This window comes from Rhopilema esculentum, chromosome 13, assembly GCF_057945365.1.
Source record: "Rhopilema esculentum isolate cy_ngs chromosome 13, ASM5794536v1, whole genome shotgun sequence".
NCBI lineage: Eukaryota > Metazoa > Cnidaria > Scyphozoa > Rhizostomeae > Rhizostomatidae > Rhopilema > Rhopilema esculentum.
Genome location: NC_142827.1, coordinates 3476220 through 3500045, shown reverse-complemented (window position 1 = coordinate 3500045; position 23826 = coordinate 3476220). Strand labels below are relative to the sequence as shown.

The 23826-nt window shown below is 38.0% G+C and overlaps 2 protein-coding genes across 2 annotated transcripts; one reads left to right on the top strand and one right to left on the bottom strand.

Annotated features, from left to right (window-relative positions):
- Positions 1 to 233: 233 nt before the first annotated feature.
- On the bottom strand, positions 234 to 23776 carry LOC135692275 (uncharacterized). Its single transcript, XM_065210373.2, has 6 exons — positions 23702 to 23776; positions 3076 to 4582; positions 2727 to 2866; positions 1384 to 1618; positions 1017 to 1117; positions 234 to 572 (listed from the first exon to the last, which is right to left on the bottom strand). Exons 2-6 carry the CDS (start codon positions 3156 to 3158, stop codon positions 376 to 378), a joined length of 756 nt encoding a protein of 251 aa, XP_065066445.2. The 5' UTR covers positions 3159 to 4582; positions 23702 to 23776; the 3' UTR covers positions 234 to 375.
- LOC135692274 (uncharacterized) lies at positions 9281 to 17864 on the top strand. The gene is made up of 5 exons (XM_065210372.2): positions 9281 to 9440; positions 13809 to 13951; positions 15395 to 15629; positions 16802 to 16902; positions 17532 to 17864. Exons 1-5 carry the CDS (start codon positions 9358 to 9360, stop codon positions 17726 to 17728), a joined length of 759 nt encoding a protein of 252 aa, XP_065066444.2. The 5' UTR covers positions 9281 to 9357; the 3' UTR covers positions 17729 to 17864.
- Positions 23777 to 23826: the final 50 nt, after the last annotated feature.

Below are 23826 nucleotides of genomic sequence, written 5' to 3'. Positions count from 1 at the left end.
TTTGGCTAACTAAACCAAGTTTAGCATGGATAGTCCAGTACTCGTGTAAATTGAAAGCCTTTCCGTATAACTTTAAATCCAAAACAAAAGTTATCCGGCATCGTCTAAACACAACCAGAGACTCAATATAAATCATGGTTTTGAGAACAAAATTGTGAATATTTAGGCACCCAGAGAAAAACTAAGTTCCGCGAAGAAGACTTTATATTTCTATTAGTAATGGAGCAATCAGCTTTCTTTTGCAAAGCTATCATGTTTAAAGCATTATAATTTACTTAAAAAGATATTCTTGTATTTTGAAAATGTTATATAAGCAAAGTACAGCAATATCAGTCAGAATTTCTGGTGCAATAATAAGGATTTCTTTCATGAAGTTCACTCTAAAACGTAAATGTCCTTTATGATGTACTCTGGCTTCCCACATGAGGTGTATGTGTAAATGCCAGCATCGTCGTCACCTTCTTCTCTTCGCAGTATCACCGTTGCCTGGCGCTCTCCCTTTCCGTTCTTCAAATGCCAGAAGTTATCAGCGTCATTATTACAACGTCCAGTTGCTCCCCCAAAGTAGTTATCTAGAAGATACATGGAATAGAAAAAATTGAGAAAACCTTTTATATATCAATGATAAAAGATAAAATATATCAAGATGAAATATTTCGACAATATAACAAAACGTCACTTTGCCTTCGCAAAGGGCATACAAAACCGTACAAAACAGGCAAAGGAAAAGTGCCTGGAAACAATACTAAAACATAATAGAAATGTAAGAGCAACGGCTCATTCGCCTCGTCAAGGCTTGCTCTTGCGGACAACAGAGCTCGTTCCACCGACAATTGGGATGCGAAAAGGGAGGTAAATCGAGGGGTTTAAGTTAGACTATTTTAGTCCTCTTATTTTATCTTGAATATATTAAAATAAAATATTTTTAATTGTATCTTAAGGCTGATTGTATATAAACATCGCTGATATTATAAAGGTGGTATTCACCGTACCTCAACTGCTGAATCGTTACTTACTTTTTGACGAGCCCATTTTCTTCTGACCGAAAATGATGTCACCCATAGTTGGATTGAATGGTTCTAATCCAGCTTTATGACTCGAAACTTTGTCTGGCACCCTTAAAAAAAATCCTGTTTAAGTTCCTTAACAAACTACAATCGATACAATTTCTGGCTTGTCAGAGTTTCAACATGCTTTACCGGCTTTTCTGAAAAAGGTCATAATTCATATGGATACAAAATCGAAGAAAATTGGATATGGATACAAAATCGAAGAAAATTGGATATGGATACAAAATCGAAGAAAATTGGATAGGTAGTTTGAAAATTTCTATGAAATGTGAATTTTTTCCTATAAAGTAAGTAAAAGCGCCTTTTAACTTACTTGTGGCCAAAAATCTGCCAGCATGAAGCAGAACCTTTAAACACTTGAGTATACATTATCTGTTGCCAATGGCCTTTTATATGAATCACAGAGTATGAAGGCTTGCCCTTGCCACACCCATAGTTGGTTACCTTTGCATTGACATACAAACTTCCATTTGGATCAGTGTACATGCCCAGAGTAACGCCATCTTTGTAAGTGTGAGACACCATCGAAATGTCCACTTTTCTCCATCCTAAAGAAAAAACCTTCCGGTATATTTCCATTCCATTTATTTTCTTCCTCTAAAGCCTATTGCATGCTAGCGACTTTTTGTCACCAAGAAGAAATCTATCAAATGCTATTTTCATGTTAGGCGGTAGAAAGATCCGATTTTTAAAGAAAGTTCTATTGGATGTTCAACTAAGAAAATAAGACCTTAATCCGGTGTTTTTGTTACATGTAGGCTTTGAGCAACCTGCAGGCTTCGAGGAACAAGCATCGCCGACCAAATTTGCTAAAGGAGAATGAAGGTCTTGTTATTTTTCAAAATGTGCTCTGCAAAGCTGCTGTTTTGCAGTGGCCTAAAGTCGGACGGATCAAGTGGTGTGACGTCGTACCGTAAATTGGTTAGTATGTCAACAGTCGGAAAATAAGGGGTCGTTCATTGAAAGCAAAAGATGTTGAGCCTTCACCCCCCCCCAAAAAAAGTGATAGCTACGGCCATGTTGTAACGCCAACGATACTGAAAGGAGCTGAGATTCTGACCTCCTGTCCTGTGATTTAGTGCCGGTTTTATTGGCTGTTTTTGATTCACATGGTATTTTTTTCTTTCTTTATTTGAAGTTGGTACAATTTCTAGCTATGCATACTTAAGCTAATTGAAACCAAATAATTTAAATTATCAACGCTAAATATAATATAAATCAAATATAACCGATGTTGCTAACGGTATTCCTTGAAAAGATTACAAGTAGAATTAAACGATGAATTGTATAGTGTGGGATGTTATTACATGAATTGTGCAGAATGTGATACCAGCATGAAACTTGGTGGAGATGGGCAGTTTCATACGCTGAGAGAGATAGGATGTGGACCCAACCTGACAATTGCCCCCCTCACGCTATTTTTAGATTGGGGTTTTAGATTCCAGGCCCCTAAGCAAATTGTGCCATACCTTCTCCTCAAATAGTAATACTAACATGAGGTAGATTTGGTAGATAAGGGCAGTTTCGTAATGGGAAACGGAGGGACTAAGTATAAGAAAACAGGCCTCTCTTCTAAAACTGAACTTTGCTGAAAAAATGTAAGCTACTTCAACATGTAAACGTGTTTGTCTGAAGTTTTAAATTGCAGAAGCTTACCTTGGGCTTTGCATTGAAGATGCTTTGCAACCATGATTTTGTGTATAAGTGCACTTCTACTCAGCTCGACGTACCTTTTAACTGCTCTCATCCCATCCACACATCTGTCACCCAGTGAAGATGGCCCCTTATGGCCTCCACTATAAAAGTAAGTACATTCTGTTATTTTGTGTTAGGCAAAGCGTGGAAAAAGCAAAAATTGTTGCATATCTAGAAAAAATGTCGTTAAGGTCACAAAGCGTGCACTCTGACCCTAGGACGTCCTCAAAAAATATAGAAGATGGACTTTGGTACATGTTTAACACTGCAATGCAGCTGTAAGTAGGTTGATTGAATAGCATTGTCTTACCTTGTTGAAGGTGGATGACGCTTGCAATGACAAGTTCCAATAACGATTGCTGTAGCTAGCATCAGTTTGACAAGCTTATCCATGATGCCTTTCTTTCTTTATATCTTACCTTGGTCTATTAATGCTGAAACTGCAATGGCTGGCAGGTAGACACGGCCTTTTATAGGTTAATATGTTAACACACTACGTGCTAGTCTACACAATTTGACAGAATATATTGTAACTGGTCGTAGGTCAGCTTACCAAATTATGTAGGTATAGAAATGTGTTTTAAGCAATTCAAAGAGTTAATTTCTTTGATTTAAGTATTGGTTTACCATTTATTTACAAAGTATTGCCCCTTCTATTATCCAGTTTTGTAAGCGTCGGAGTTCTTGAAATTACATGTCCGGTGATTTATTTTAGAACATTATGCTGCGGAAACAGGTATCTGGAAAAACAAGCCATACAAGTGGTGCATCTTTTACGCAGTATACGCTTTTGTGCTTTTTAATGGCTCAGTGTTGTGGCAACGATATTCATATTTGAAGGGGGAGGTACATAATCATAAAGAAAATACAGTAGAGCCATTAAGCCCAATCTCCAGTGAGAAAAAGTATTGCCAAATTTCGCTGCGAAATACTTCACGCGAACAAATTCCTTTGAATGCTTTTGTTGACCTCAGGACATTGGAATGCTAAGTTTGGAAGCGTTGGATTTTGCAAGCGGCTTGCTTGGCTGCTGAAGGATTTCGCAAGCGAAAAGCGAAAAAAGTTGAACTCATTTTAACTTTTTTTCGCAGAAAAATTCTTCGCGAGAAATCCCAGCAATAGTTCACTGCGCATGCCCATAACGTATTTCGCGCCAACTTTTTCGTATTTCGCCGATTTTTTTCTCCCTGGAGATTGGGTTTTAGAGTAAGTTGGTTTCTGAGAACGTGCTCCTACTGCAATAGACAGTTGTTGAAAGGGGTCTGCAACAAAAAGCTACATATGACGGTTATTGTGTTTGGTTAGCCAACCATTGCCAGGCAAAACAGTGATAGCTTCTTCAAACGCATTTACAATATGAGACGTTTTCCCTAATTCTCTAGGGTGTGGTCAGCAAAAATTTTCCCAGGGGAAAAGCCCCGGACCTTGTGCTGTCAGACTCCTCTTTGCCCCTCTAATCTTTCATTCAACCCTCGTTACGCCACTGGTCTGAAACACAAGCTTCTTGTACCTGAGCATCATGTACATCTTTTACACTTATAGGAACCAATAATTATTCCTTTAACACCAGGGCCTCCAACGAAGGGGGGCGGGGGGCCAAGGTCCCGTCACTTTTTACAAAAACAATGGAGTTTTTTTAAAACCTTTAGTTATGATTGTTATATTTTCTCTTGGCCCCCTCCACTTTCCAACCTGCGTCGGAGCCCATGAGTACAGTGCTCCCGAGAAAATTGTGCAACTCTAGTTTTCCCTTAAAAGACCCTGATTTCAGTCAATTCCACTGCAAATGGCGGCTGTCTAGAAACCTGGACATCGCCCTACAAAATATAAGATAGAATAAATTATACTTCTCATAAACGTTGATATTTTTATAATTCATTTAATTAACGTTTATTTTACAGTTGGGTCACATTGCGAACGAAACTCTCAGCCAACCGCCTTGCTATGCTCCACTGATTTTCTATGTTGTTCTCTGAGTATTGGATTGAGTATGAGAAGGAAAGAATGATTTGCGTGAGCAAAGTAGGATTAAAATATCAAGAAAATTAACTTTGGAATAAAATTAACTTTGGAAACAAAAAAGTACAGACTATCACAGAATTTTAAGAATTATTCGGGATATGTCTTCAAATGGTGCTCCCCTTAAATGACGTTTCTTAGCTCTTTTTTTAAAATATAGCGGCCATATCAATAGCAACACGACAAATATTCAGATATCTCAGATATCTCTCAGATATCGAACAAATATCTAACAAGATCTTTTCTCACGACGCCTCATTCTTAGACAATTCAGCATCTCTTTAGAGATCGAATGAAAAACAGTTTGATTATTTTCTTTATAGGTGCTCATACAGCGAAAATTATATACATGTATTTCGCTTCAGATCAATTGAATAAATCAATTGAATAAAACAGTCATATTTTTTCAATAAGAAACTAAGGTCCGGTGCTGGTAGGCAGTTTCTGGCCATTTTGCTATCAAAAATTTTCTTTTATGTTTCTTTAATTTCTAAGGTTATGAAGTTTTTAAATGTGCTTCCAAGGTAGAGAAAGTAGTTCACTCACATCCAGAGATAAACTAACAAAGTGATCAAGGAATTTCGTTTTCCTAGAATGACCATCTCTGTTTAGATCTGTCAAGCTCATTGAAATTCATCAATGTCAAGTTGAAGTCAAAACAAATTTTAAAATGGAAACTTCTTGAGTGTGCAATTTACTGAGAATGAATTCAAACTGCATGTCAAGTAGTGTTGCAATACACTGAATCGATTCACGGCCTCATTTTGAAAAAATTCTTCAAATTCTTTTGTACAAAATTTTTGACCGCAGATTCGGATTGAGAGCAATGATTTTAATCTACTTGGAAGTTTTCATTATGGTATTGCTCACGATATTGATTTTATAACGACATAAAGATGACAATTTTATAAAGGATTTTACCGTGATCGGCAACTGGGGGGTAAAGTTTTCCCCCGAAACGATTTTTGCGGTCAAATCCCTTATAAATTTTCAAACTTCATTTCTCCGTAAAATCTAAAATATAAGCTCAAACAATATGAAAAATTGTTTTGGGCCTAAAATTATGGCGATAAAACCATATCTGAGCTTAAAAAGTCGTATAATTAAGTTTGGAGAAATTTCCAAAACGACGTCGTAAGTCGAATTGGTGTATATACAGTGATGTTTAATGTCAAGACTGTTTTGAGTGTCAACTCGTAGAATTAAAACTGCAAATTATAAAAGTTTCTCAGCTTTTTTCAATTTGGAAGGTTTGTTTCTTAACTTTCGAAAAATTGAGCCTACCGTTTCTTATAAAAAATTAGTGTAATATATGAATGATTTCGCTTGTTAAATAGTGATCATTTTGCACCTATTTAGAGAAAACAAAGCAAAGATAATCATATTGCCAAGTTCCAAGTAGCAGTTTTTCTTAGATGTCTATTCATGGGACAAAATTGTTGAATATTGAGGTTAAATAGTTATTGAATATTAATGAATATCGACAGGAAATTTTCACGCTGAGGGGCTCCTCTGAAAAACTTTAGGGCAAAGTTGACACATTAGCAACAAAATCCATACTTTTGTAGTGGAAAAAAAATTCTCTGTTGGAAGTAGTACTACCTTATATGATATCTGCTTGAAATGGTATCTGCAAATTTAATGATATCTGCTTGAAATGGAATATTTCATTTGCAAGTGCTTTTAATAGAATAGTTTTGTATGTAAACAACAATGTGATGTTAAGTCTACCAGCCTGCAAATTATATAGAAGAAATGCTTGCTAGATGGAATGATTTTTTATCCAGACAAGCTCCCTACTTTGAAGGCTATTTTTGATAGGACCAAAGCATAAAGATTCTTTAGTCTTTGGTCTGTAAATGAACTTTTGCGTAAACATGATTACTGAATCTTTGACAGGCAATGTTGCTGATATTGTCAAAACAACGATTTGGTATATTCTAAATTAGATTAAAAGACACTCATATATCTTGGCAAATGTTGACTGGCAAACCTCAAGCAGTGCAACCAGTGGCGGAGCCACGAGGGGGAGCGGGGGTGGGACTAGTCCCCCCCCACTTTTTCAGAAATTTTGGACCTTGAGATTCTTGCAAACCTGATGAGAAAACTTCGGGGGGGGGGGGGGGATGTACGTTATCTAGATCGTCACATGTAAATGACATTTCTTGGGAGACAACAGGTGTTTCCTCCGGAAAAAAAAGCTTCAAAGAGGGGAAAGGGCGTGGTCCAAATGGGCGTTGTTCCTGACACACCTTTTGTCCCCCCACTTATCCCAGGCTGGAGATGCCACTGAGTGCAACATAAGTAAGTAGCAAATAAGAAACACCGCAATACGCCAAGTTAATTCCTTCGCGGGGCCCCTTATTAATTCTAAAACTAAGTCCCTATCTCAGGAAAAACAATTTGGGCTTTCGGTGTATCAGCCCTTGTATTGCCTGAGCAATGACGTAATGTATGGTCGGCGTTTGATTTCAGGGAAAAAACTATCTCAGTTTTTAACCCATCAATCAGACTGATACACCTGTCACGCAGTGAATACTGTGTGAGAACTAGCTGGAAGAGAAGGAGAAGGAAGTGTAATAGGGGCAGGTAGAGAAAAAAACTAGGAGAGGGGTGTGACTGGGAGGGGAAAACAACTCATACAACGTGGCATGAGCCACGTGCTGTGTAATGGCCTGCAACTAGATATGCTATGCACTGCCATGCCATGGCACCATGACATAATTTGCATAATAATAGGTTGCTAATTGTAATTGACAGCCTTGAGAGGATGAACGTGCATACTGACATGCCCATTGAGCGAGAATGTGCGGATTGGCTGATGTGGAATGGTGTGAATGCAGCGCAGTGATAGAGGAGGGAAGGGTGGCGAATTAGAGAGGGTGGGTGGTGGTGGTGGAATGAAAATGTAATGGGAATGAAGTACCAGGGCCGTAAATATGTCATGTGAATTTGGGGGGGGGGGTTCAGCAGAGCGAATGAATAAAAAGTATGCAGTGGGTCATCGCACCACAAGGGATTTATGGTATGTGTTATGGAAATAGTTGAGGGGCAAATTACTTTAAAAACAAAAGTCAATATTTTTGGATTTCTCAAGACTTTCTGCTCTATAGAAGGTATTTACAGATGTTCTTTGGTACATTGACTTGTGTGTATGATTGGATGGATAACATTTTTCAGAGACGGATCCAAGAACTTGAACCTTGGGAGCTAAGAATCAAGTTTACTGTCGTAGGAGGACCTACCTGGTTGGGTCCGATGCTGAAGAAAATTTTTGAAATTTTACCTTCTAGAAAGGCTAAAAAAGCATCCCCCAGGCTAAATTTAATAAAATACTAGAATCGCTCAGGATAGAAAGTTCGGCGTTTCTCAAAAGAACACAGATTATTGTTTATTGGGTGAAATTTTTGAGGGGAAGAGTCATGCTTAAACCTTAGTGACAGAATTTGGGGAAATATGGGACGCTGTTGTATTGATTGGTAGAAATTTACTTTCTGAACAGAAATGTGCGTCTTACTTATTTCGACTGATTTCAGTAGACCATGTTTACACATCAAAAATGAAATCTTGATTTTAATGATACAAAAAGTGATTTACTAAATAAAAGTAAATAATAGACAAATAATAGAAATGTTCCTAAATAAGTTAGTAAATAGGTCAAATAAAATGACAGATTGCTCTCTATTTTTTCATACTCTGTTTTCAAAAATAAAACGGTAGAAAACGGTAAAAAACGGTAGAAAACGGTAAGTTTTTATCTTGTAAAAATTATAAAAACCACTCTGCTTACAAAAATAACCTTAGTGGCTGAGGTTTGTTGCAATAACACAGAAAACGTAGTTTGGTTCTAACCCGGCTACCAGGGATTTCTTTCTTTCAAGGAAAATGATGGTAATTTCTTCAAAAATATCGTTTTGCTCCAGATTTTCGGGGGGTCCAGTCCCCCCGTCCCCCCGGGATTTACGGCCCTGTGAAGTACTATAATATGAAATAATGATAATGTTACTGTAAGGTTAACGGTCAGTGGTTCTGTTCATACCGTTTGGTGTGAGAGTGTTTGCTAGGCCAATGAGGTATTGCTCATTGACTCGACGGAAACTCTCTCGTTTGTCGTTGAGTTTCAGTAATGGTGTTACAGTATGGTCATTGATGGTATTTTCTGGGCTACAGAAATGTTCTGCAACACCATAAGTAAACCTTTGGATAGCTGCTATTAGTTTAGCCCTTTTAATCTCGTGGTTAGACTTTCTTCGATGTTGTCCCCATGTTTAATCGCGTATTTGTTTAAATACGAATAGGAAGTAACACCCTTTCATCCCTAAACACACCCATTATTCGATTTTCTCTGTCGAACACTTCCGCTGGTCTGGTAAACATTTTCATCTGATACACGTATCATGCCTGTCTCGAAGCACGCTTTGTCATCAAGGTGTTGACAAATACGAGCAGTGACGTCACTGTGGCTTTGAGAAATGACAGACATATGCATTGTTATAAAGGGCCATGTTTACCAAGCATGTGATATTTGAAGAGGACGACAGAGGAAGATCACGATAGGAAGAAGAAAGACAATATGGATAACTTGCTCAAACTACTGCTTGCTACGGCAGTTCTTCTTGGAACTGGGAATTGCAATTTGCAGCCTCCTTCTACAAGGTGAAGTATTACTTATTTCCCAATTGACTTGTGCCTGTATTGTGTAACTTTTGCAAAAGTCATAATGCCTAAGGATGTCGATTCTTGTTTAAGTATAAGTTCAAGTTGTTTCAAGTCGGTTCTTGTCTTGTTACATTTAGACCCCGTTTACACTGTCCCGGGACAATTTTGTACCGTTACGGTTCGCAAGTGTTTACACTGTCGCGGTTCCAAATTGTTCCGTTTAGCCGTTCCGTTTACACTGTACCAGTGCGACCTTAATTTAATGGTAGAATATTGTTTAGAAGAAGCTGTATTTTGTCAACCAAGGCTTTTATTTTGCCGCTGAAGTCAACAATCGAATTTTTATAAAATGGAGATAAAATGGAGAAGAAGGCCGATAAAAACTTCCCTTGGACGAACGAAAATGTGGCTTTAATTTTCAGTGTTATTTTAGACTTCAAAACTGCAAAGTCCAATCAAGGCTTGAACTGGGAAACAATACAAGCCTTTTCTGTGGTCGTCTTTTCTTCAGAATTTCCTTTTCTTCAGAATTTGAGAACGTAGTTACGCCGCAATCAAAGCCTCGATTACCTGAAACAGCCATACAAAAGACCTCTTTGTGAATCCGTGACAAAATCGTTTCGGATAGGTGTTTACACTGTCCCGTTCAAAAACGGAACCGTGACGGTACAAAATTCGTTCGCTTTCAAAGCAGGGTCAAAACTGTTCCGGATAGCAGAGCAAAATCGTCACGGTTCCACAGTGTTAGTGTAAACGCAAGGGCGAACCGCGACAGTTTTGTCACGGTTCCAAACTTGCACGGGACAGTGTAAACGGGGTCTTACATACATCTTTCATTTCATGAAGTTACCAACTCATTCAATATAGCCAACATTTTCTCAATAGATTGTTTCATTTCACAAATAATATATTAAATGTAAAACTGAGCTGGGACTTTATGGCTGAATTCTTGTCTTATAAAGCAGAATTGACTGGAATTCCTTAAAGTATCCACTGTGAAATTAAAGGTGGAATCCGTATAAAACTCAGGCCGGATATGCGCCAATAAACAACAAAAATACAAAGGGAAATCTTTGCCGGATATTCCCGGCGTAACATCTACATGGATTCCACACTGGAAAATTTCAAAGTAAGACAAAAGCACTACACTCTTTTCATTTTGTAAGAACAATTTTATAAGAACGCGAGCCTTAAAATTGTTAAAAAGTTAAGAACAAATTAAGAACAAGCTGAGGCTGAGCTACTGTAAAATGCAATTTTGAACGTTTTTTTTAAAATCGAGGATTTTTAGCCAGATGTGGGTGCTTTTTCGGTGAATTTTCAAATTTGTTGGCAAATGAAGGTTGTCTCACTCATTATGTTGGCAAATGAGGCCTGAACACCTCCCTAGAGCGAAAAAGCTGGCAATCGCACTGCTTATACCTTTTTAATTTAAGAACAAATTAAGAACAATCCAGCCTCAAATTTTCGCAAAAATTAAGAACAGTCAGCCTGAACTTAAATTTACTGGTTCTTAGAAAAAAGTGTATGGTAGCCTTTGGACCAGTTTATGTCGAGACGATCCCAGCATGAGTCTTTACGTAGCCCGATTGGCAGTGTCTCGGCAGATCTTGTCAACTGGATCATTTCACCACCTGGCGCAAAAAGAGAGCTGGCCTGGGGTCGCCTGAGGCTCTGTTCACACGATACCGGATTCATTTCATATCGGATTCACTGACCCAATCCGATACGAATATTAAGCTCTGTTTACACGATACCGGATTTATTCGTATCGGGCCTGTTCCTGTTCACGCATCAACACTGCTCCGAAAAATCCATTGTCTTGAAGCAGTTGCATAGCAACGTGGAATGTTGTTCGTTGTTTTGCTCTTTTTCTGATTGAAAACATTCTTTGACGTGACAGAACTGATACGTTGTTTTGTTTTTAAGAAGAAGTATTTCAAAATCAATTTTCAAACAATCTAATTTTTCTTTGCATTAGTCTTGTGAAGCTCATCATCATCGCAAGGAGCATATTTGTTGTTCAACTGCAATCCACTTCAATCTTGTGTCTTGAAATGTGTGCCAAACTGTTTTTAAAAACTCCGAAAACGAAGCTGCCTTTTCGAAACAGAGGAAAAGAAACCGTATCGGATTTATGCGTTCACACGAGCTCAAAAGCGATCCGATATGATTCCATTCAACATTCACAGCGGAATGGTTTGACTTCGCAAAAACGACACAGAGCGTATCGGAATCAAGCGTCATCGTGTGAACAGAAGGCCTATCCGATATGAAACGCGATCCGGTACGAAATGAATCCGGTATCGTTTGAACAGAAATACAGGTTGGGTAGACATAATGAATCCGTGCCTGGTAAACCTGTGACTAGTTAATACAGTCAAAAATCTCATCGACGTGTATGGCACGAGGTTGATAGGTTAATAACATCCACATTCCCTAATTTTGCCACTGGTTCATTTATAACTACGATGTAGATATGTCATGATCTATTAGCAAGCAAAGGCTTCAGTGAAGGTTGCGAGCAACGAGGGGTCATAGAAAGCATAAGCCTCTGGTCACTTTATCTCCATACAGGCGCGCAACTACGGGGGGGGTCCTGGGGGTCCAGACCCCTGCCCTTTTTCTCAAAAGGGGAAAAGTGCCCTTTTTCCTGGAAAATTGCTTGAATATTTTAACTATTACGCTAAAATGGTTGGTCATACAGTAAATGACACACTCCGGAGATGTAATGGACCTCGCAGGAATACAGATAAATGATTTAGTCAAACTTTCACGCACTTGTTGGGTCGAACGTCATCATGTTGCAGTAATAGAGTCTATCTTCAAGCCCCAACTCTATAGCGTGTTTTATGATGCGCTACGCACTGGCTTTGAAAAAGAATGGTTCTGGAACTCAAAAACCAAAATAAAGGCACAAGATTTTGAACGGGATAGAGCCTCTACGACCTCTGGTAAAAAGTTACAAGAATAAAAACCAAGACATTTTTCAAGCCTGTCACATAGTTGACAGGGTCATAGAAGACCTTTGCATGAAACGAGCGAATGCAGAGAAATATTTTCGGACTGGTATTAGCAAGCAGTAAATATGGCACAAAAAGTTGATGTTCAGCTGTTCCGTTCCTTGTCAGTATTACAAATCAGCTGAAGGCAAGACTTGGAGACAGAAACCAGCTGAAGGCAAGGCTCGTGGAACTGTTCAACCTCCTCCAATCTGTAGTGCGAAGCAAAGAATTCAATAATAATATTTTAAAGCGCAAAATGTCTTCGGATATGGAAGATGATGGGTTGCTATTCAAAAGTGAGCTGGCGCTGGGAAAAGGAGATGACAGCAGGGTCGCCGAGAGGGGGACAAAGGGGCAAATTGCCCTAGGGCCTCGAGGTCTAGGGAGCCTCACAAAGCAATGAATTCCATTTTTAAATGGAATTTATTAGAAGTAACAAAATTACAATTAAAAAGTAAAACATCTTAAACGAATTAGTGAATTTAAGCTATTTGCAAGGTTGTGGTGGCAAAATTTTTGCTCGCTTCGCTCGCAAGAGGCATTGTTTATTCCATTTCCCCCCTCCTTCGGGCCTCCTAAACTTCATCACACCTCACCACAAAATAAACCGTACACCACAACTTTTCTCTATTGATCAGTTTCCCTTGTCTGGCGTACAATATTTACAGATTTACTAACTGCTCATATTTTCGGTGTACCTAAACAAATGCCCCGGTGGACCTTGAATGAAGTTTAATTAGTGCCCTTTTTGTGTCTTGGACCCCTGCCCTCTGAAATTTCTGGTTGCGCGCCTGCCATATGACGTTTTACCAGCATTCGCATCGCATGGATTGATAGGACTGTGATTTAGAAGCATTGGCCGAGCGCAAGATAAAACAATAAATGTATAAACTTTTGCTCTGACGAAGCCCCGTATGCCGTGGCGAAACATTAGCCTTTACTGATTTACGTGTTTTTATTGTTGTTTATTCTCGGCTTATTGCGGTGTTTCATATTTGCTACATTTTTATCGACTTTTCGCCGCAAGAACTCCTTGGAGCCCGTCGAGCAGCCGTTGGATTTCGAAGAGAAGTGGATGCAGGAACATATTTTTTAGTTAAATTTTAGCCAGAGAATTGTCCCTGTCACAATAAAAAGATGAAACTCGTGAAATAAACAGGGGGCGAAAAGAACATCTAATTATCGTTCTCAAGTGGTCCTTCTCCCTATTTGGTAAATATATTGAACGCTGTCATATATACACCAATGATTTTCGACTACATCTTTGGTATTATTATTTCATTCACGTCAAGGAGTCTCGGTAGTCTGATGGTTATGGCTGTTGCTAACAAGAACATTAACTTTTAGCTTTAATTTTTAGTGAAGCGAAAAGTGAAGTCAAGATTAAACAACAGAAGACATGCGAGGATGGAATGCAAATGGTTAAAACATACCTGGAAACGAGTAAAATTGAGCTCATTGACAATATCAGAGCTGCAAAGCAAGTCCAGTGCAAAGCACAAGGTTAGCCCTGCAACTAGAAAATGCATTAGAAGCAACCGAAAAATACTAAAGTGGCTTAATCCACCTGTAAATCAATATAAGCCAATCAATAGGCGTGTGAGTTGTATCACGCTCACTGATTGGCCAATGGTTGACTGGCAGATGGATAAGGCCTCGTTAGGATCTGTCAATTGCTTTAACGTCAACTTCACGCTTTATTTTTATAAGAACAATTTTATAAGAACACGAGCCTCAAAATTGGTTAAATGTTAAGAACATATTAAAAACAAGCTGAGGCTGATCTGCTGCAAAATGCAAGTTTGAACAACGTTTTATCTCGAAAACGAGGATTTCAAGCCATGTGTGGGTGCTTTTTCGTTGAATATTCAAACCTGTGGGCAAATGAAGGTTGTCTCACTCACTTTGTTGGCAAATGAGGCCTGAACACCTCCCTTGAGCGAAGTGCACTGCAATCGCAATCGCACTGCTTACACCATATCAATTTAAGAATAAATTAAGAACAATCCAGCCTCAGATTTTCAACAAAATTAAGAACAGTATATAATGCAAAAAAGTGGAAACATAGCATAGCGTTGGACGGCGCAGCATTTTTTCTTCTCGGGTTACTTTCGATATGGATCTGTATATAAACTTCTGCTACCCTGGCTACCACATAATTTCTATCGATTAAATAGAAGGTAGGAGCAGAGGGGCGGAGGAGCATCTTTCTGAGAAGCATGCTCCTCCGCTTCTCCGCTTGGTTTTCAATTTCCGCGCATTTTTTAATTTTGAGGTTCTGGTACCCAGGGTAAACTTCTGCCTTCTTTAGTCCTTATCCGACGTTTATACTTTGAGTGTGTGTCGGACGAAAAGTAGCTTAGTGTACCGATGCATGATACGTTTCAGCTTTTCCGTGCTATTTTTAAACCTTAACGGCTCTTGCGCAACCGGCATGCTTTGCGACTATATTTTCAGTACCGGCTTAATATCATACTGCATAAAAATACAAATCACAATGAATTTCTCAACAAAGTTGCCGCTAAGCAAACTTTCTGTAATTACAGTGTATTGTAAAAACAGAGAGACAGTGAAAAGTCGGCGATTAAGAATATAGAGTATCACGAGCAATGAAGTATTTATCATAAATGTCCTTGAACCAATATTTCGGATTTCTGTTCAGCAGAGTCAGGAAAACATTACGGTCGCACGGCCTCTGACCGGAGGAAGGTCCACGAAAAACAATAGAAGCTCCTATGACACACCCAAGCCACGCCCACTTTCTATTGTTTTGTGAGGAAGGTTTGCCTTCTGGGATGTTTTTATCTGGAGGAAGGTTAACAACTTTTCTGGACTCTGCTGTTTAAACTTCAGATTTCTCCAAAATTTATCGATTTTAAATTTAACCTGTTCAAGATTCTAGTCTCTTAATTTTTGTCGTGAAAAACCAGGACTTTTGTTTTTAAGCATGGAGAAAAGTGGATACTTCGATGGTGTCTCACATTCACAAAGATGGAGTTACTCTAGGCATGTACAGCGATCCAAATGGAAGTTTGAATATCAATGGAAAGGTAACCAACTATGGATGTGGCAAGGGCAATCCTTCATACTCTGTGATTCACATAAAAGGCCATTGGCAACAGATAATGTACACTCAAGTGTTTAAAGGTGATACTTCATGCTGGCAGATTTTTGGCCACAAGTAAGTTAAAAGGCGTTTTTACTTACTTCATAGGAAAAGCAAGTCACTTATCAAAAAAACAATAGCTAGGGTTTATAAGTAGCAGGTAGCGGTAATTAGTTGCATACGTAAGAATCTGTGTATCTTTATAACTTTTGAAAAATATTTGTAAAGTTGCTTTTAAAAACGAGAGTTTAAAACTTGCTTTAGTTTTTCCCCACACTCTTCAGAGTATTAAACGTAAGAATAGTTAGTGATTGAAAATTCTGATTAAAGTGGTTATCAGAATCCAGAAGACATTACGGTTTCACGGCTGTTAGCCGAAGAAGGAATCCAACGATGCATTAGTTTTTCGGAAGGCCAATGCGTAACTTGAAAATATATAAATTGAGGGGAATTTACTGTTGTACTTGAACTTTTGGTTTTCCTAAGAAAGCGTTAATACAAAATGTAGATGATTTAACTTAAATTCCATTTCTAAGAAACTTTCAATTGAAATGTACTAGGAAGACTTTAAGATGGGCAAATTTTCCTCCGAAGGAAGGTTGAGTTGTTTTCAGAACTAACCAGTTGTGAATCGAATTGAGCCAATCAGAAACAAGAGTACATGCCTATTCAAAAAATTACAAATGGAGTCGAAGGGGGAAGCTAACTCCTTCTGTCTACACAATAGTGGTTTGACATTTTGTACTAAGTATATATTTGTCTCAAACTGTTTACTTTTTTACAGCTGTTTTGAAATTATGTATCTTTGAGAATTAATGGAATAGGAATATTTCATGTTACATTCGATAAAAACGAAGATTTTTCAATCAATTCATATGAAAGGATAGACGTAAAATTTAAAGATCACATTGTCCTAAAAAATGAATTGACTGCATTTTAGTTTGATTGAATTTAAGCTAAAATCCAGTAAAAAAAATTAGTTGAGACCTTTCAAAAAAGTTGATATTTTCTCTTTCTTTTGAAAAATAACTCTCCCCCCCCCGCCATATTTAATGTTTGATAAATGTTTTGAAGCACAAAATATTGAACTACAAATGCAACATTGATTTGGGGGGGGGGGGGAGGGATTCAAATTAACAGGGACAGCGTAAAATAAAAAATTGCAAAATTGCATTTTGTCTCGACGATTTTGTCCGATATTGTAGCGATTTCTCAATACACATTGCTTTTACCTATCTTTTTGTTAGAGTGCCGGACAGCATATCAAATCACAAAGCTGGGTTAGAACCATTTAATCCAACAAGAGGAGACATAATTTTTGGGGAGAAGAACATGGGCTCATCAACAAGTAGGTGACCATCAAACAACTTATCGATAAGAAAACAGCGAAATCCGAGTATGGATAAGATTATAGGAATTTATATTGATTATCCTTATCACGCAAAAACGTTGTTGTGAATAGTCTCTAATCTCTGCATTGACAAGCTTTTTTGCTTTTTTGTTCAGTAAACAGACCTGTTTATATTAAATTTCTACTCCATGGTTGGTGTTAAGCTCAAAAACAGCTATATATCTTGGGTGCAAGAGCATCAGAGAGTCAAAGAAAGTAAGAACAGGGAGGGAAAATGTACCTATGGTATAGCAGCTATAGCTGGCTCGTGTGACATTTTGTGACAGTCGCTTCCTGTAGCATGTTTCTACTTTGGCTGGTGTTTTGGATTGCAGGGATGAAATTCAAAGAAAAATAAAACTTCAACTTTTCCTAATTTCGACAGTTACTTCTTTCTGTTCATGCATATTGAAAATTGCCAATTCTTATACAGTGTTTTCTAGAACGACCGTACCCTCAGGCTTTGGTGCTATCCTGGCTGTTAATAGATTAATAAAATTTGTTGCTGTAAAAGAAAAATCCAATACAGTAATGAGTTTTAATAGATCAAAATTTTCTCACTTTCTCCTAATGCCTACATCTTTTAGATAACTACTTTGGGGGAGCAACTGGACGTTGTGATAATGACGCTGATAATTTCTGGCATTTAAAGAACGGAAAGGGAGAGCGCCAGGCAACGGTTATACTGCGAAGAGAAAAAGGTGCAGACGATGCTGGCATTTACACATACACCTCATGTGGGAAGCCAGAGTACATCATAAAGGACATTTACGTATTAGAGTGAACTTCATGAAAGAAATCCTTATTATTGCACCAGAAATTCTGACTGATATGGCTGTACTTGCAATTATTTTTGTTTATTATATGACGCTTAGAAATTCAATAATGTTCGTTAATATGATATAACAGCTTCGCAAAAATCCTTTTTTCTGTATTATAGACACAAATTGGGCTAATAGACTCAAAAGTTATGGCGAAATTTATCTGCATCGAGAGCACAGAACAAAGTACGGAGTTTTGTTTAGATTTTCCCGTTCCATTTTTGTTCCAGTTTCTGGAACGAAAAGGTATACTGTTCACACGGTAACGGAACGATTGCGTATCGCTTTTTGTTTATGTTCAGACGGGAACGCAATCGTTCCGTTCTGCAATTTGCGCGCCAAAATAAGCGAATGATTTTTAATGCGCATGTCCACAATGGAGATAGATTTCATCATTTCGATTTATCTCTGAGCTATCTCTGAATTTTTTAAACAATTTGAATAAATGGAGAATACAAAGGCGCCCCAAAATAAGCAAGCTCGTGGGAAAATTGAAGCCAACCCTAAAAGGAAGGAATTTCAATGTTTGCAGAATGGTGTTGAATCTTTTAAATGGACTAACGGTGAGATTCAGCCAATGGTGTTTTTGAAATCCTCCATTTTCTTCGCTGAGTTTATTATTGTCACCTTTTCATTCCATCAACAACAACACAGACGCATGCGCCAAGGGCAAAACTCTTATCGTTCCATTTTCTGGACTAGTTCTGCGCGTTCACACGGGAACGGAACGGAACGATTGCGTACCGTTCCACTTTTCGTATCACTTATTTTATCGGTCCACTTTTTGGAACGGAACGATGTCGTTTGAAGCGTTCCCGTGTGAACACAACCCCTGAGCGTTCCGCTTTTCGGAACGGAAAAGAACGGAACGGAACGATTGCGTTCCCGTGTGAACGGGGCCTTAGACCATCTTCATTACGGATCTCGAGAACTTACCTTTTCTGTGGTCTTATTATCTTTGGAAGCTTGTTTATAAACTTTTCAATTGACTCTGACATTCGGACATCCTGCTTCAGCTTCTTCCATTCGTTGCGAACATTTCCAAAATATAAACGAGTTGTTCTACTTACTATCGGGTCGTGTTCACCCAGCCTCCTAAGACTGTAACTTACTTCTCTTAATTGGTCTTATCTTCCTTAGTAGAAAAAATCACCTCGTTAGTTCTCTTATTATTAAACTGCATTTTCCATTATCATGCGAACAGATTTACCACATCGAAATCATTATTCAATTCGGAAAAAGCTCCTGCCTCGTTCTGAACTGTTGTAAATAACAAAGTATCACCTGCGAAAAGTTTAACGTCACATTCTAGGATACTAACAAAGTCATTAATGTAGATTAGAAAGAAATGTTGATATTCCCTTCCAATGTTCTCTTCTTCGTAAAGCGATGAAAAATCGATAGCAACAACGCGGAGAGATGTACTATGTTTTATACTACGTCTGAACCGAGAGAACCCACCTGGGTGCCTACCTGGTAACAAAGGGAATCGCAATTAGCCAATCAGCGGCCACATCCGGTTTAGTCAAATGCTCTATCTATTGCCACACTATAAAAAGCGAGAAAGCTACGGATGATCCTTCCAAACAAACTTATTGTCCTACGGACAGTTTCAGCTATGTAAGGTGGGATATTTATCGCCTTGTTTGCACAAACTTGAAATTTATTAAAATGATAATAAAGAGATTAGAAGTAAAGATATTTTGAACGAAGTAGCAGAACTGTGCAAGAGTGCAGAAGCATTTTTTAACAAGAAAATATACTTTGAGTTGCCTATAATATTATATCATAGACAGAATATCATAGACAAAGATGGTACCAGAAAATGGAGTGATAAGTCGTTGTCTGTCGCTGGTCCCAAACAATCCAGAGAACCCGAGCACAACAATTGCTGGAACCGTTCTGATTGTATTTGCCTTTTTCAATATCCTGTCAAATTCCCTTTTGATTTTCGCATTGTACAAATCGAAGCAGCATCGGACATTTTCAAATAAATATATTCTCATAATGACATTGTCAGATTTGTGCTTTGGAATTTTTGCACAGCTTGTGACAGGAGCATTCTGGATATCAAGTAGACAAAGAAACTGCCTTGAGCTTAAATCTGTTGAGTTTACGGTCACTTTTTTGGTATATTTTTCGGTCTTAATGATACTTCTCATCTCGCTTGATCGGTACCTTCACGTTACAAAACCGATTCGATATCAGGCGATGATGAACACTAATCGGATGACCCTATTGGTTATATCTTGTTTTATTAGTGGATTTGTTGCTGCCACAATAACTTTAGTATGGGAGTCCTTCTACCGGCAGTTAACCATCGTGATTTTTAACTCCATACTTCAGACAGTTTTTCTTATATTGAATGCAAAAACATTAAAAATTCTCGAGAGACACCAAAGAAATGCAATCTTTCGATTTCAACCTGGCGATCGACAAAAAATGCCGAATTCTCAAAATGAACGTCTAGCTGCAGTGAAAACAATTCGTCTGGTTTTGGGTTTATTTCTTATCAATTACACCCCCTACAACATTTCTTAAGTTTTCTGGGCGTATCATGAATTCAAAAAAAGTTCTGCACCCGGAAATGTGCTGGACACAATTTACAAATGGAGCTGTGTAATTGCGGCTAGTGTCAGTTTTCTTAATTCATTGATTTTTATACGTGGAAATACAAAATGCCGCAGAGTTTTAAGATCGCTTTTCTGTAAGAGTACCGTAGCTCCTGGGTGAAATACAATATTTAAATTCATAGGCATGGATACAGGAGCTGAGAGAATTGCAGCAGCTTTGCTAATCAGGGCAAGTTTAAAGCATTTCAGGCTATTTTCGGGAGTTCTTTTTCAATGAACGAGAGTAGTCAGGCAAGATCCAGACTGACCCTCGCTAAATGTTTAACATCAGCTATGCCGATGATTATATTGACGAATATTTCAAACTTGCCCTGCTAGAGAAGGTATGCTAGAGAATCAAAACCAACTTTCGAAATGAGTAACTAGCTGCACTGAAAACACTTCGTTTAGTTATGGAAGTATTTGGTGTTTACCACTGTCTAATAACAATGCATTCACCGTCTGGTTTCATAGATGCCTTCTTTGAGTGGAGTGCTGTTTTTTGGATTCTCTGATCAAGTTTTATGGAAATTTAAAGTGTTGCAGAATAATGTTATCCATTTCCAGCGCTGTTTGTGAGAAAAGTAATGGACGACATTGGATATCGCTTTTCATTTATATGTTGATGATTATATAAAAGATATGCTAGACATACGCAAAAAAATTCCAAAAGAAAAACAGATTGGTTTTATATAGAGAAATGGTACCAGAAAAATTGTAACTTTTGGGCAGAGGACAAAAAGCATTAGTGAGAAAAAAGGCAAGCAGTCACAAACACTTTTGGGCATTAGATGGAAAGACATGAGCGTAAGAGACGTTACGCAAAGCAACGAAGTCGTCGAGTAACTCATTGAAAAAGATTCATATGTACCAATTTAAAATCCTTCTTTCTTTGTACTCTGGAGAAGGTGGGCTTGGGACCTGAAGCCCCTAATGCTGGAAAAATTTTTTAGGGGTCTTCAAGTGTCAGGTTGGCGTGTAACAGATTTTTCAATTAAATAAAATGGTATACACTAATGTCGAAAAAAGGACCTTCTCCCCTGTTTGCCAACTATTGACTTCGTGATTCTTGAAAACAAAGCGTAAACAGAAATTTAAAATTTTCATAAAATTACGGAGGTTGGCTCGATTTTAGAAACTATCCGTTTATCCCCAACCTTAAGAAACATTCTGAATAATATGCTATTAATACCAGTTCAAAGCAACATTATGAAATAAAAATTAAGCATTGGCTTATACAATTTCGATTTACAACATTCGACTGATCTCAGCGTTGAAATAGTAGATAGAAACAGGCGCATATATCCAGTCGTTGAAAGGGTATTAAGATAGGCTTTCCTTTTAAAACATTTTTGATATCACAAAACTGTCTTCATTCTATCATTAAACCAGGCATTAATATGTGCTTGTCGGTTTGAATGGCGTGCCTCGACTTTTCATGCAGCCCGAACCAGGGGTTATTCTAACGTGGTTTTGCTACCGCTTTGTGGTGTTGTAAATTTAATTTGTGGTGTTGTTTTTTTCAATTTTGTGGTGTTTTAAAAAAATCGACCCTCTGGAAAATATATGAAATCATTCGGTAAAACTGTGGGAATTTCAAATCAAAACACAACTTGACACAACAGAAGAATTATAGTTAATAGTCAGCAAGTCTTGAATCTTAAAACATTTTTACTTTTGATCTTGGCCATTTATCTTTTTTATGTGGTTGTCTAAGGTAACACTTTATGCCTCCATGTACGCCCCTTGAAATCAATGCTGACGCTTCTCTTTCTCTCTTACTTTTTGCCTTCTCTTATCGATTTCAGACATCCATCACAGAATAAAAATGACACTTGGACGAGGGCCCAGGGAATTTACGGAATACACTGAATACCGGGGATGTCCCTTCTAAAACAGTCTGATTTTCGGCTGAAAATTCTGGGACAGGGTTGTCTTTTTTCTGGCAGAGGTATGCCCATCAAAGACACTTTTTGCAGGACAGGTCAGATTTGTCATGAAAATGGGAGTGTTTTCTACTCAATAGCGTTATTCTCTTAAAGCTCAAATTTGGAATAAAAGCTATTATTCCAGGATAGTTTTCATATCTACAGAAATTCTTTCAAGGACAGAGTCAAAAAAGTTTTTTGTGTAAGGCAAATCCCCGTAGTCTTTCAATTTCTCTCAAAGGTAAAGCAACCCCCTCCCTCCCCCCTGGATAAGGGCTCCACATTTCGAGCACTTGCAAATTGAAATGCATACGTAGGTACAGATTTGGTGTGGTACAAATAATATTGATTCTATTTCACATGGATGTTTTCTGATGCATGCACTCATTAGCCACCTAACATTTCACAAGTGCAGCTCTGCAGCTAGTATCATAGCCAACGCTTCCATAAGATACGGAAATACACTTATGCCAGTTTCATATTTTTCATTAGAACAATTGTAGAATTGACCATTTGTTGATGCAATAATGCCAGTTCCGTAATGCCCAGATCGGAGCATATTCTATCATGCACTTTGATATGTCCCTGATAAAGGCATTTTGGTGCCCTTTGCTGCCTGCTTATTTGTCTAACGGGGTTTTTTCGGGGTTTCTTAATTTCCTACCAATCGTGTGCGTGGGTTCTAGGGGGCTGTGCCCTGCACTTCGGGTCGAGTTTTACTACTTTTTTAGTATTTTCATCTTTTTTCACCATTCCGGGTTGATATCATCGATTCCGTATCTCGCTATCTACAAACCGTTCTCATAAATGAACTTCAGATTTCAAATCATAGTCTTGAAATTAGTTTATACTGGGAACTTCGACTTGAATAGAGAAGAAAAGATAAAGCGAAAAGGAGTGCGTGGTTGTATGTTTAAACGATTAATTGACGGTGTCTGCTTTTTGAACGGCAAGTGTTGTGTTGCCAAATCCTGAAAATGGTTTTTATTAAATCAAATGGGGAAATTTGCTAATTGTAATAAAAATGATGAAAGGCGGTTTGCAATTTCCAAAGATTTCTAAACAGATTCTTCTTATTGCAGCATGTTGAGTGTAAACAAAAAGAATTGAATTTAGCCCTTGGGTCTAAACAATATGATATATTTGTATCAAAAAATAACACTGTTTGCAAAAAGCTTCTAGAAAGCTAGAGAAAGCACAACATTTCACGTGTTGATATAGGACATAAGGAAATGGAAATATATTAATCTGGCAATTTTAATTGAAATCGGACAAAGTGTGTTTACTTCGTGCAAAGGAAAAGGTAAAAAGAACTAATTGGCCAATTGCAGCAAAGAAATGAAAAAATATATCGTTGGTTTGCTCAATACGTACAAGGAAAGTGATTGCAATTTACCTTTATCATCATGTCTTTTAGTGACGTTTTAGCACTTGCAAATCTGGTCCTTCCAGAATACTGCGGTAGAGGGCCATCCATAATAAAATTTACCTATGAAAAGATATATGAAGAAAACTTTAGAT